We start from the raw sequence: 13,016 nt of genomic DNA on the forward strand, positions 1-13,016 counted from the left end.
AGCAGCAGACTGGACTATATCAACGCTCTCTATGCCGTAATCAACAAGAAACTCCTCTGCAAACTCTAGATTGTTCAGAACACCACAGCCATATTGATCCTCAACATCCCTCTTCGCAGTCACATCACCCAACACCTCTGCGATCTCCACTGGCTACCAGTTGAAAGAAGAATGACCTTCAAACTACTCACCCACACATACAAGGCCCTTCAAAACACCAGACCCACACACTTGAACTGCTGCCTCTCCTTCCACGCACCCAAAAGACACCTATGATCAGCCAAGCTCTCACTGGCCACTGTCCCACCTATCAGCAAGACTAGAACGTGAGGAAAGTCTTTCTCCAGCCTCACAGCTAAAGCCTGGAACACCCTTCCCCTCCGGCAATCTCCCACATTGCCCCAGTTCAGGGAGGACCTCAAGACCTGGCTTTCCAGGTGACCCCAGCAGTCAAGGGAGCCACTCCACCTACCCCCCAGTGCCCTGATACCCTCGCGGGTGAGTAGTTGCGCTTTACAAACCCTGATTGATTCATCGAGAGGTCATGTAGAGTCTCCTCCTAACTGGGATGTTGACCCTGATATAGCTAAACTCCTCTTCAAGCTGTCTGTGGTCTTATTTTTAACAGTGCAGTCCTTGTGGTCTGAAGTGCAGCAAGTGCTGGTCCCAACCTGGGTGAAATGACACAATGGTGCATCCAGCAGTCTCACAAGTGAGAGAAAGCCACATATTACAGGACACAACCATATTATTATTAATGAAAACACAATAGATTTTGCTTTCCAATAAATATCATTTGTAATACTCAAGTGAAATCTTATATATATATATATATATCATAAGGGCATATTGAGTGCACCTGTTTATAAGGTTAATAAGTTTCAAAGGAGATTATTGTGTCGGAAAAATATGTGTGTGAGAAGATTTGTGGCATCATATAATATATGCTACTGAAATGCATGTAAAAGTCCTGACTACCGACAGGTAATCTTCACTACCTCTAGTCAAGCTTTCCTCATCACACTTGTTCCATCTCTTTCGGCAGTGGTGGCTGGTATTTGAAGGCCATGGGGGTAATGTTTTTTTTAAAAAAATACAGACTTACCTGTCTGCCGCTGCCACCCGCCATCGCGGCTACTTCCTCTCAGTCCTCTTCCCCGCTTCCAGGCCAGGAAGGAGGATGCACCCAACTCCCAGCCTCCCGATAGCCATTCACAATGCTGCCATGCAATGTTTTCATTGGTCTAAGAATGGGAGGCTGGGAATGTTTTCCATGCAGGCTGTAATGCAGTCTGCATAGAGAACATGCAAAGCACGCATGAATGTTTGGCTGGCCCAAGAGTGCCATCCGCACATTCATGCGCACTTTATGGAGTGCAAACCACTCCTCCCCTCCTTTGCTCTGTCAGCAAAGCAGGTCAACCACGTCCTGCCTCCAAGCTGCGGCAACAAGGAAAAAATAAAATGATAATAACTTAGAGTTATCTTTTTTAGTTTTCCTTTAGTGACAGTGCTAAAAAGCAGCGGGGTGACGCTCCTCCATCTTAGCGGATGAGCGGCCATTGTCTTTTGCCTGGGCTATTGCCAGGATCTGTTGCTTGGTGACTACAAGATGTGCTTATATGTTAAAGGAAGCAATACCTGAGTAAAGGGGGTGGGGTTTAAACAAATGTGTTTTGGGGCAAATTAACTGCATGTCTGCTGCATGAAAACTCACCGCAGGCTTAAGCACTGTGGCGAAGAGGGTCAGAAAGGCGATGATCACCCGAGTCTGCAGAAGTTTTTAGCAAAGATTGCTTAAAAGAATGCAACTACATCTTTTTTAAATTAGTTAGCCATAATTCATTGCCTGTTTGGAAATTGTTTGGTCGTGTTCTTATACTGAAATTCTTAGCCATCTGAAAAAAAGTTGTTTTTAGAAGCAAGGCCAGCCCCCATGCAGGTAAGAGCGGTGGGGAGGTGGGGCCAGGTGGTGGGGGATTTCGACAGCCGAACATGAGGGAAAATGTATTTTTTATTCAATTTTCCCTTGTGGTCATCTGTTGAATAGCTCCGCCCCCCCCAAACCGCCCCCACCGTTCTTACCTGCATGGGCCACTCCTGTGCGAGGCTATCCTAGTGCAGCAAGTGCAGTGACATGAAATAGGGCCCAATGCATTACAATTGTGGCTCTTTTAATAAACACCCAGGTGGTAGAGGGGCCTCATTTACTTACTTGCTTTAAGGTCCATGACACCCTTCTAGCGACTGGTAATTAGTGATCAAATAAAAAAATCACAGTTAAATAATCAGAATGAATGTCATAAGCCTTGAGGTTGTTGCAGAAGTCAAGAGAGCCCGAGTAGCTTCAGACAGGTGATACGACTGTCATGTATGTGTCCTGTGAGGACGATCATGCAGTCAACACTTCCCCAAGCATACCAACCTTTCTGTGGCTCCAACCTGTCAACAATTTTCCAGATTTCCTCTATGGGGTGCAAGCGTATTATTGGAGCAAACTCTCAGACAGATCCCACTTATTGGCGTATTCAAGTACAGGTAGCTTCCTGCTTTCCTTCCTACGTATTATGCTCTATATATTTACTGCACAATCTGTAATATTTTCATGTTTGTTGTATTCGCACTGAATATTAATGTATTTTCTCATGAGTTAACTTTAAACCTGTTCCCCCCACTATTTTTAAATGGATGGCCGTTGGCAATCTTCTTTGTATCTCAAAACATTGTTAGATGTGTGCTAACGTCCAGACCCTTGTAATATTACACTTCCCTAATTTCCGTAGAGTCCCGTTTATTTTTTCTCAGCGTTCAGACTATAGTTGAAGAAGCAGGGGATACTTCGAAGCATCCTACACACGTACTATAGTTGAAGAAGCAGGGGATACTTCGAAGCATCCTACACACGTCCTTCCTCAATCGCTGGGTTCCAACTTCCTCATAATTGCAGCTGCTGAATTGCATGTCCTGTCTGCATCCTTTCCAGGCCAAAGCGTTTGCGCACAGGTGAAATGATTGGAAAAACGGCAAAATTAATTTTAAAAAGGGTACTGCCATTATTTTAATTCGCCTGGCATTGCCAGGCGCGGAGACTCTGAATTCGATCTTTTGATGGTGCTTCGGAGTCTTTCTATTACTTTTAGCATCGACGTCATAATACTCCGTGCTCGAGCGGCCTTGAGTAACCCTAGCAACGGAAAGGCCTGAAGCACAAGGCCGCAGCCACGAGCCGGGGCACTTCATGGACCCCGTGTTGACAGGGAAGCGCGAGGCAACACTGAAAATGGCTGCCGCACTCAGTGCGGCGCTGCCTGCTTGCAGGTGACTGGCTCTACCACTTTGGTATTAGCAGCATGTTTTGAGAGACCGAGGCCTGGCACAAAGGAAGGAACATTCACCACCAAGGAGGTGAGGAAACATTTGTAGCGCCCTCCACCGAGCTCCCTACGTTCTTTTGCTCAGTGAGAGGCAGGAGGGTGGATGTCAAGTATTCAATAAGAAATCTGTGCATCTTCCCTGTTTCGTCACGTCCGCATGGACCAAGTGGATCAAGCACTGACTGATGACGGTCAGTAGACCAACCACATCCAACATCTAGATCCAGTGGGTATCTAAGAATTTAGGAAACTGTAAGTCACTTAGGTATCTTCCTGGCTAGTTTGAGATTTATTGATGCGTCTTTTGGTTAACTTTGCGAAACTGCATGATTTAGTGAGGATCTTTCTTGGATCTGGGGCAGAGTTTTGGTCTAATTTTAGGCATTTCTTTTGGAAATAAGGAATATGGTTCAGCTTTTCCTTATGGAGGGTAAAATGCCCTGCTCAATTTGAGCCGGTGGTTTCCAGTGCTCGGCACCAGCACTTAATTTCCAAAACCGGCGCTCGTGACAGTCTGCCACAAGGTGTCGCTGTCTGGCTAATTTAAAGCTGACCACAACAATAGTTAATTATTACTTCAATATACATTAAAAATTACTATTTCCTGGCGCAAAAAACAATGTTATAGCTTTGTGGGCGTGGAATAGTCTGAATTAACACATTTGTAGTAGTATGATGTTTACTAGTTGTGGTGGTAATGTTACTGGAAGCATGGCAGGGGCAATGTGTGGTGCAAGCTGCAGTGGCCTCATGACGAGAGCCCTGGCACATTACAAATTAAGCACTGGTAAAAGGGGAGTATGGAGAAAAGAACGCTTTGACCAATCATGCATAACTTACACTTGTTTGTAAACAAAAATATTCGAAGCTCATCCTAAAGGGCAGATGACAACTATCCTTCTGACTGAAAGCTTAAAAAGTAATGAAAACACATGCATACCCTAGGAACATTTGTTAACCTAGATCCCCTTCTATACTTAAATATTCAACAGGCACGAGAATTTAGGTTGCAACACAACTACCCATCCAGCAGAAGGATGAAAAACATTTACCAGACAATTGCCAATCCTGTATCATGGTGTATTCTATTAGCTCTTGTAATATGACACTTTCATGGAGCCATTAGTAATTTACTACTTTGAAAATATTCCTTTACGTTATCACTTTAAAAAAACGAGGTATCCTTAACAATACAATATATTTTGTTGGATGACTTTTCTTAAGGATGTCCTATTCATATATTTACTGAAAAAAAAGATTATGTAAATTGATAATGCTATACAGGCTTTCATGTGAATCTGTGTTAGTTTAACTGTAATAATGATATGCAACGAGTAAACTTTGTTCTTATGTAGGCACTAATTGCACTTTGATTGTGCAAGGTTTAGTCTTACATTTTGTGGTTGGTTTCCCAACATTTTCATCAAAGACACTAGTCTATGTAAGTAGGTTGATAGCAGTTAACTTTTTCGTTTGATTTTGGTTTTATCTGATTTTTCAGAGATGGCCTGACGGACGGTCAGTTTGAATATCAATCAATAAATCAGAGTACTTGTAAAGCGCGCTACTTACCCATGAGGGTCTCAAGGCGCTGAGGGGAGGGGGTACCGCTACTGCTCGAAGAGCCAGGTCTTGAGGAGTCTTCTGAAGGCGAGTAGGTCTTGGGTCTGCCGTAGGTGGGTAGGGAGGGTGTTCCAGGTTTTGGCGGGGAGGTAGGAGAAGGATCTGCCACCAGAGGTTGTTCGTTGGATGCAGAGGACAGCAGCGAGGGCGAGGCTGGCGGAGCAGAGCTAGCGGGAGGGCGTGTAGAAGCTGCGTCTGCTGTTCAGGTAAGCTGGTCCGGCGTTGTGGAGTGCTTTGTGTGCATGGGTGAGGAGCTTCAAGGTGATCCTCTTGTCGACGGGGAGCCAGTGTAGGTCTCTCAGATGGGGGGTGATGGGTCTGCAACGGGGGACGTTGGCGATCAGTCGGGCAGAGGCGTTTTGGATGCGTTGTAGTCGTCGTAGGTGTTTGGCTGGGATTCCTGCGTAGAGTGTGTTGCCATAGTCCAGTCTGCTACTGACGAGGGCCTGTGTCACTGTTCTTCTCGTTTCGGTCGGGATCCACTTGTAGATCCTGCAGAGCATGCAGAGGATGTTGTAGCAGGAGGAGGAGACGGCGTTGACCTATTTAGACATGGAGAGGGAGGAGTTGAGGATGAATCCTAGGTTGCGTACATGGTCGGTGGGTGTTGGTGCTGGTACTAGTGTGGTCGGCCAGCAGGAGTCGTCTCAGGCTGAGGGGGTGGGTCCGGGGATAGGACCTCCGTCTTTTCCGAGTTCAGTTTTCAGATGGCTGGTCTTCATCCAGTCGGCGACGGCCTTCATTCCCTCATGGAGGTTGGTTTTGGCGGTGTGCGGGTCATTGGTGAGGGAGAGGATGAGCTGGTGTCGTCTGCGTAGGAGATGATGTTGAGGTCATGTTGGCAGGCTACTTGTGCGAGGGGGGCCATGTACTATATAACAAAACAAGAACCACTGCTGAGAAGTTCCTTTGGCCTACAAAAGATTTGTACAAGTAGCTGTTTTGAATCAAGCACAAACAACCTGCTTAACGTATAGCAACATACAAAATTTAATCTTTTTGGATTTTTACTTGTTTTTGACACTATATTTTAGTGCATGGAAATACAAACAATTTTATATACAATATATACATTAATAACGTGAATAACAAAAAAGACATTTACACACTTCAAACATACTTGGCCATTCAGTCATAAACAACACATTCATACAAAATGATCTAAACTAAAAAGACAGTGGGTCCACGTATCGGTTGTGAATAAATGGAAGCAATCCCTTTGTGATTTCACAATTTTCTAGAGTCTTTGCAGATCGCACTTCAGAAAGAGTATCCACTTCTCTTGTTGATGGTGAAGGGACCGTTGTAACACAAAGAGTATGAGCCAGATACGGGACTAGGGTGGTCGACGCGTTTCGAACCCCTATTAGTAGCGGGGTTCTCCTCAGGACCAAAAAAGGGTTCTTAACCACTTGGTCAATGATCCAAACTTGAAAAGATAGAATTTCAGGCACGAAGAACCAAGGTATTTCCAACAATGAAGTACACGCAGGGGCTGCTAAAGCGGTGGCTTCTAACTCGCCAAGGGTTCCATGACTCTCCTTAAACCTGGAGGGGAGGGCTGCTCCGCCGCGGTGGAGAAAAGGCTTCCGTACTTCACTCAGGCACACAGGATGAATCACCTTTGCGACATTAAACAGCGTCAGGCTGAGGGATGAGCCCTGGGGGATGCCACAGATGATGTTGGTGGCCTTGGATCAGAAGGGCGTGAGGCGGACGCTCTGGGTTCTGCCGGAGAGGAAGGACGTGGTCCAGTCAAGGGCCTTCTCTTGGATTCCGGCTTCTAGGAGGCGTGTCTTTAGAGTGCGATGGCAGACCATGTCGATGGCGGCTGACAGGTCCAGGAGGATGAGGGCTGATGTTTCGCCGTTGTCTAGTTGGCTCCTGATGTCGTCTGTGGCGGCGATGAGGGCTGTCTCGGTGCTGCGGTTTCGTTTGAACCCAGACTGGGATGGGTCCAAGATGTTGTTGTCTTCCAGGTGGCGGGCAGTGTATGTTGACGATTTTCTCGATGACATTTGCTGGGAACGGGAGCAAGGAGATGGGCCGGAAGTTCCTGAGGTCCCTGGGGTCCGCCTTGGGCTTCTTGAGGAGGGCCTTGATTTCGGCATGTTTCCAGCTTTCTGGGAATGTCGCTATTTTGAAGGAGATGTTGATGACCTTCCGTAGTTGGGGTGCGATGGCAGCGTCTGCTTTGTTGAATACGTAGTGTGGGCACGGGTCTGACAGAGATCCTGATTGGATGGAGTTCATGACCTTGTGTGTCTCGTCGTCGTTGAGGTTTGACCAGGAGGTCAGGCGGTTGGTCGCTGGTGGTGTTCACAGGGGGGGTGGGGTCTGGTGTAGTCGGGGCGGTCATGGTGTTGAAGCTGTCATGGATGTCAGCGATCTTGCGGTGGAAGAAGATGGCTAGTGAGTTGTACAGTTCTTGTGAGGGCGGTATGTCGTTGGCGTTGGCGCTGGGGTTAGAGAGTTCCTTTACGATGCTGAAGAGCTCTTTGCTGTTGTGTGAGTTGTTATCCAGGCGGTCTTTGAAGGAGGATATCCTGGCTAATCTGATGAGGTGGTGATGTCTGCGCGTGGCGTGCTTGTGGGCTGCGTGGTTGTCCGGAGAGCGTTCGTGGAGCCATATCTTCTCCAGTTTCCGGCAGGTGCGTTTGGAGGTCTGCAGCTCGTCGGTGAACCAGGTGGCTCTCTTGCTGGCGTGGTTGTTGGAGGGTTTCTTGAGTGGGGCGAGGGTGTTGGCGCAGTTGTTGATCCACTGTCTGAGGTTGCGGGCTGCGACGTCTGGGTCGGTGCGGTCGGTGGGTGGGTTCTTGGTGAGGGTGGTGGTCAGCTGGTCTTCGGTGACTTTGCTCCAGCAGAGGCGAAGCAGCTGTTGGGTGCGGTGGTGCGTGGTTGGTTTGTTGAAGGTTAAATAGATGCAGCGGTGGTCGGTCCAGTGGAGTTCGGTGGTGTGGTCGAAGGTGGCGTGGGTGCCTGTGGAGAAGATGGGGTCCAGTGTGTGGTCAGCGGCGTGGGTGGGTGCGGTGACGAGTTGTCTGAGGCTGAGGTTGACAAGGTTGGCGATCAGGGTGGCTGCGTTTGCGTCATTGTTAAGGTGGAAATTCAGGTCCCCGAGGAGGATGTAGTGCATTGAGGTGAGTGCGTGGGTGCTGGCGTGGTCGGCGATGGAGTCGCTGAATTGAGCCCGGGGTCTGTAGATGAGCGTTCTTCTGAGGGTGGTGTTGGGGTCGGTGTGGATCCGGAAGTGCAGGTGTTTGGCGGTGTTGAGGGTGTCATCTGGGTGGGTGGCGACCTTGAGGGAGGACTTGTGGGTGATGGCTATTCCTCCTCCGATTCCGTTGGCGCAATCCCTGCGGGTGATCTTGTAGCCGTCCGGGATGGCTATGGCGATGTCGGGTGCCAAGGAGTTGTTCCACCAGGTCTCGGTCAGGAAGGCCACGTCTGGGGCGGAGGAGTCGAGTAGATCCCAGAGCTCGACGGCGTGTTTGCTTGCGGATCGGGTATTGAGGAGTATGCAGCGGAGGTGGTTGGGTCCAGTCCTTGGAGGTTCGGTGGTTCTGTTGCAGGTGAAGCTGCAGGTGCGGCAGGAGAAGGGTCCGTGGGTCTGTTTTGGGTGCGACTTGGAAGCAGGTGTAGTTTCGGCCGGCGTTGAGTGCGCAGAGGGTGCTGGCGTTGTAGCGGAGTCTGGTGTTGTGGTGTTCGCGGGGTCCAGGGGTTCTGGCGCTGGGTGCAGTCCAGGCGCGGACGGGTGCAGACGGGCTTGCCTTTGGCGCGCCAGCGGTGAGCCTGCTTCGCTCATCCGCTGCGCGGCCACTTCGTGGCCTCCATATGAGGGGATGTGGGAGGGAGGAGCAGCTGGGAGGCGGGAGCGGGGTGGCGAATGGGATAGCAGGGGGCGGCAGCGGCGGGGAAAACGGCGGCAGCGGGGGTCACAGCAGGCAAGGGACAAGGGACACAGAGAAGGGGGCACAAGGGGGAACAACAGACACAACAGACACAAAAGCAAAGGCAGGCACTAAATGCAATGTGAGGCAGAAACAATGTGGGGCAACACAGATCGCAGGACCGCAGATCCCGGCGTGCAGGCGGGATGCCTATCAATGGACGGCAGTAGCAGCGGAGCACCGGTCACACAGGGGGCTGCATGGCGGTGAGGGGAGTGGCCTGCCAGGTGACCGGGTCGAAGGTCGCTCTCTCTCCAGTAGGGCTGGACATACTCACATCCAATCATAATTCTAACATGAGACTGACTAGCTGTAACATGTGACTGACATAACTGTGTTCTTTCTTCCTTTAAGAGACAACAACACCCTATTGGAAAAAATCAACCTTTCTCAGTAGAACATTGTCTATATCGTCTTGATTAACCCGTTAACCGCGGCGGTAATTCGGCTGTAGGGAAGGGGTTAAAGGAGACAAGTGGCATTATTACGCATAGTACCATGGGGTGCAGTGCGTCTTTGTGCCCATCTTCTGCACCCCGACCCCCAGCGTATTTAAGTATCACATAATAGGCCACAGGTGCTGGCACCTTCTGTAATATGGATGGTGCCGGTGCCAGATGTGCACCATGGTGATCACAAGGGGATGCAATCTCATTTGCATTGACATGCGGCCCCATGCAAATGAGAGAACCTTTGATATTACGCCTGCTTCATATTATAGATGCAGGCGCAATGGGAAAGTAGCTGTTAGTAGGCACACTGGCAGTGTGCCACATCTGAGGTGGCATACAGTCAATGCACCCCCAATGGCCCCTCTTGGCAGGGGGTAACAGGGGTGCAAGAACCCAAGGAATTCCCCCATAGGCGGGTGCAGTCACCCACTGCACCCGTCTGCGGCAGGATCCATATCCCCTTTGAAATTAACACCAGGACTAGCTCCTTAAGTGAAAGGCAGACCAGAGGCTACAAAGAACAAGCCTGTCTTTCACAAAGTAGCTGATTACAAGGCAGGCATGAGTTTGCACATGCACTGGGAACCTCACATATGCTGTAATGGGGTGCACTGTCCCACTCTCTTCGCCAGTGATGAAATCAGGTAAGGAAGATGTACGCAACGCAGCGTTGGGTGAATTACGATAGTTTATTTCTTTTGTCGAGATAGGAAGAACAGGAGCCCACGCCAACCGCTGCACAGGCATACATGGAATCACAAGTACGCAGGATTCCAAGCTCCAGTGCATGCGGCGAGCGCGAGGAGACACACGAGGATACAACACCGACCCAACGATTTAAGGGTGCGCTTGAGAGTGGGACAGTGCGCCCTACATGTAATATGGCCCCAGTTGTCTGCTTTGTCAACACAAATGACATTTTTCACATGTCTGCCCACCTGCAGTGGAGGTGTCTGTCATGACAGTGTAAAAGCAGTGACGCTGATTGGAATGTGAGTGCTATATTTGCTCTGAGCAGAAGGTACTACCCTACAGCTGTTGCGGATTTGAACATGGCATTTACTGAGGGCTATTAATGAAACAAGGTCTTGTTAATTTGGCCATATTCCTGGCTTGACTCATCGCTTGAGTAATGGAAGTATGCTCTAGTCTAGATAAAAGCCTCTGTACCGTGAGTCATACAAGTTTCGCTGTGGAGTGCATGACGACAAAAGGGGATTGGAGTAAAAATGTCTGGTTCCCCATCATATAATCATGTTGCTGTGTGCTTTGTCAAGATCCTCAAGTGTTCGTGTATTTTCAACCTCCAGAGTCCACACTGCCCTATAGGCTTAGTAACATGATTGTAGTGAGTGTGTTTATTCTTCTGGTTGGCTGTATATGTAGAATCATCTACACTTTTTTTTACAGCTCTTACCTTTAATCAACTGTTTTCTGACACTGGGGAAGTGTTAAAGACAAAATGGATTCCACTAATGAATATGTTGCAGTTTGTAAGATTACAGTGCATCAAGCTGTCTCCATCCTGTCCACCTGTTCTTTATGGCCCGGGTGGACCTCTGTTTTTATGTAATGACTTTGATTCCAGAGCTGACAGTTCAGTTTGAGGAGATTCGAAGGATAATCGCGTTAAAGTGAAGGAGAGAGAGAGAGAGAGTGCGTGTGTGCGTGCGTGCGCACGTGCACGTGCCTGCTCGTGTGCAGAGGGGATGCTTTACAAAACGCAGCCTTGGGCGCCGTTGGAGAGCCTGCTTGTGAAAATGTAAATGATGCCGAAATGATTCAATTACAGTCATTAGCTTTGTTTGTAGGGAAATGCTTACAAAATTCATAGGCTCAGACTAGCAATTATAGTTCCCTCGCCTCGCCTCGACCCAGGCTGCGGATAAAAACAGAACTCTCAGCTGCATTCCATTTCCTGTGACATCCTATCTTCTCTGTGTGTGCTATTTTGTTCTTCCCTTCCAGTAACGCAGGTCGGAGTCTCTCAGGGCCACAACATGTGCCCGGACCCTGGGATCCCGGAGCGGGGCAAGCGCATAGGATCCGACTTCCGGTAAGATGGCTTTTAGTTTCTCTCTTTTCCGGTTGGGGAGCTTGTATTATGCTAGCATGAAAACCACCATCTTGGGCACAAGGTGCACTGTGTGTGGCCTGATTGGCTGTAATAAGATGTGTATGCAACATGGCCGAGCATTCCCCTATAGCCTGTCTTACATGTTGATAGCCATCCACGTATTGTGTTTAAGGGTAATTATATGGCACGAAGCCAGTCTCCAGGGTGGCACAATGCTGGCAAATGGCAAGGCCTGATAAGTTAAAGCCATGATGCAGCGTCGTTTTTTTGTACCGTGCTTCCCGCTTTATGACCATCAATCTGTACAGGATAAACAGGAGTTATGAGCAACAAACAGAGGCTCGAGTCTATAAAGAAAAGTATTGAAAGAATGAGGATGTAGACTTGGAAAAGGCAATGTGCAGTGAGAAACTACTGGAGGTTTACACTCAGAAAAGCAGAGCCTAATTTGTAAAATTGCCAAAGTACAATAAGGGAAGTTTTGAAAGTCACTCTTTTGGAGTTGGCAGCCACTGTGGTGCTTTCCAACGGTGGGTAACCTGGTAAAGGTAGATCATTATTGAGAGAAGACGCATGGCTGAGTTTTCTATGTGTAAGTCCAGCAGTAATGGAGAGGAATCAAAGCGAGGAAATTATCTGATCCTGAAGACTAGTGACATAAGCTTTTTTAGCGCTATTATAGTGATCATTTATTTAAGATGCTTTTCTCTTTTTTTCATTTTGATTTTACTTCAGTGAAATCCCCATGCCTGGCATTCCAACGCTCCATACCCTTAACTTATCCTCCTTCTATTTAACTTTTTGATTGCTATTTCTCTCCAGGCTGGAGCTAGTGATTCCGGCACCTTACTCCTGTGTCTCACAAGTCTGTTTCGAAATTGCCATACCAAAATAGAAGTGGACTTGTAGGGCACACCAAACACCAGAAGGGCACGAGCATGGGCAGTCATTGTCTACTAGTTGAGGCAGCGCACTAGCCCATACAATACTGTCATTTTTCTTGTCAGTGTACAACTCTGCCCCATTAACCAGGAGCGCCACTTTGCTTGTACCAACAAATAATGTTTATCATTTTGCTAAGTCTCCGTATTTTCTTTCTATCTAGTTTTGTCTTTAGAGATAATGGCAAACACTTTTCATTAAATTCACGTAATGCCGGATCCCATTGAGCCTGAGAGGGTGAGTCTAGGAAGCTAAGCATTCTTGTTTTATATTTATTTCACAAAGGAGTACTTGACCTCCACGATAACTTGGGAGGCAAAGAGGAAGGGAGAAAGGTGTTAATGGAGTGTAGCTCCGACCTGGTGTATTAATTTAAATGTTAGCAAGTGTAGAACCCACCTAGAGTACATGCTATTGTGTAATCCTAGAAGATGGATTTAACCAATCAACCTACTGGCCCTCTACCTGTGATTGATCTCAAAATATAAACACCAGACTCACCCACAGTTACAAAGGAACCAAATTAGAACAGGGTTGGCCCATCTCTCACCGTACACAAAATCTTTTTTACTGCATACAGTACGATTTTCACTAGTGT

The 13,016-nt window shown here is 48.0% G+C and overlaps 1 protein-coding gene across 1 annotated transcript in view; it reads left to right on the plus strand.

Annotated features, from left to right (window-relative positions):
* The window catches only part of CSMD2 (CUB and Sushi multiple domains 2), a 1,651,801-nt gene that overhangs the window by 1,025,190 nt on the left and 613,595 nt on the right, over nt 1-13,016 (plus strand). Inside the window, exon 8 of the mRNA XM_086956548.1 lies at nt 11,368-11,455. Coding sequence (XP_086812674.1) covers nt 11,368-11,455 — 88 coding nt within the window. The remainder of the gene's footprint in view (nt 1-11,367; nt 11,456-13,016) is intronic.

Source organism: Lissotriton vulgaris, chromosome 2_1 (genome assembly GCF_964263255.1).
Source record: "Lissotriton vulgaris chromosome 2_1, aLisVul1.2, whole genome shotgun sequence".
In the NCBI taxonomy this organism is placed as follows: Eukaryota; Metazoa; Chordata; class Amphibia; order Caudata; family Salamandridae; genus Lissotriton; species Lissotriton vulgaris.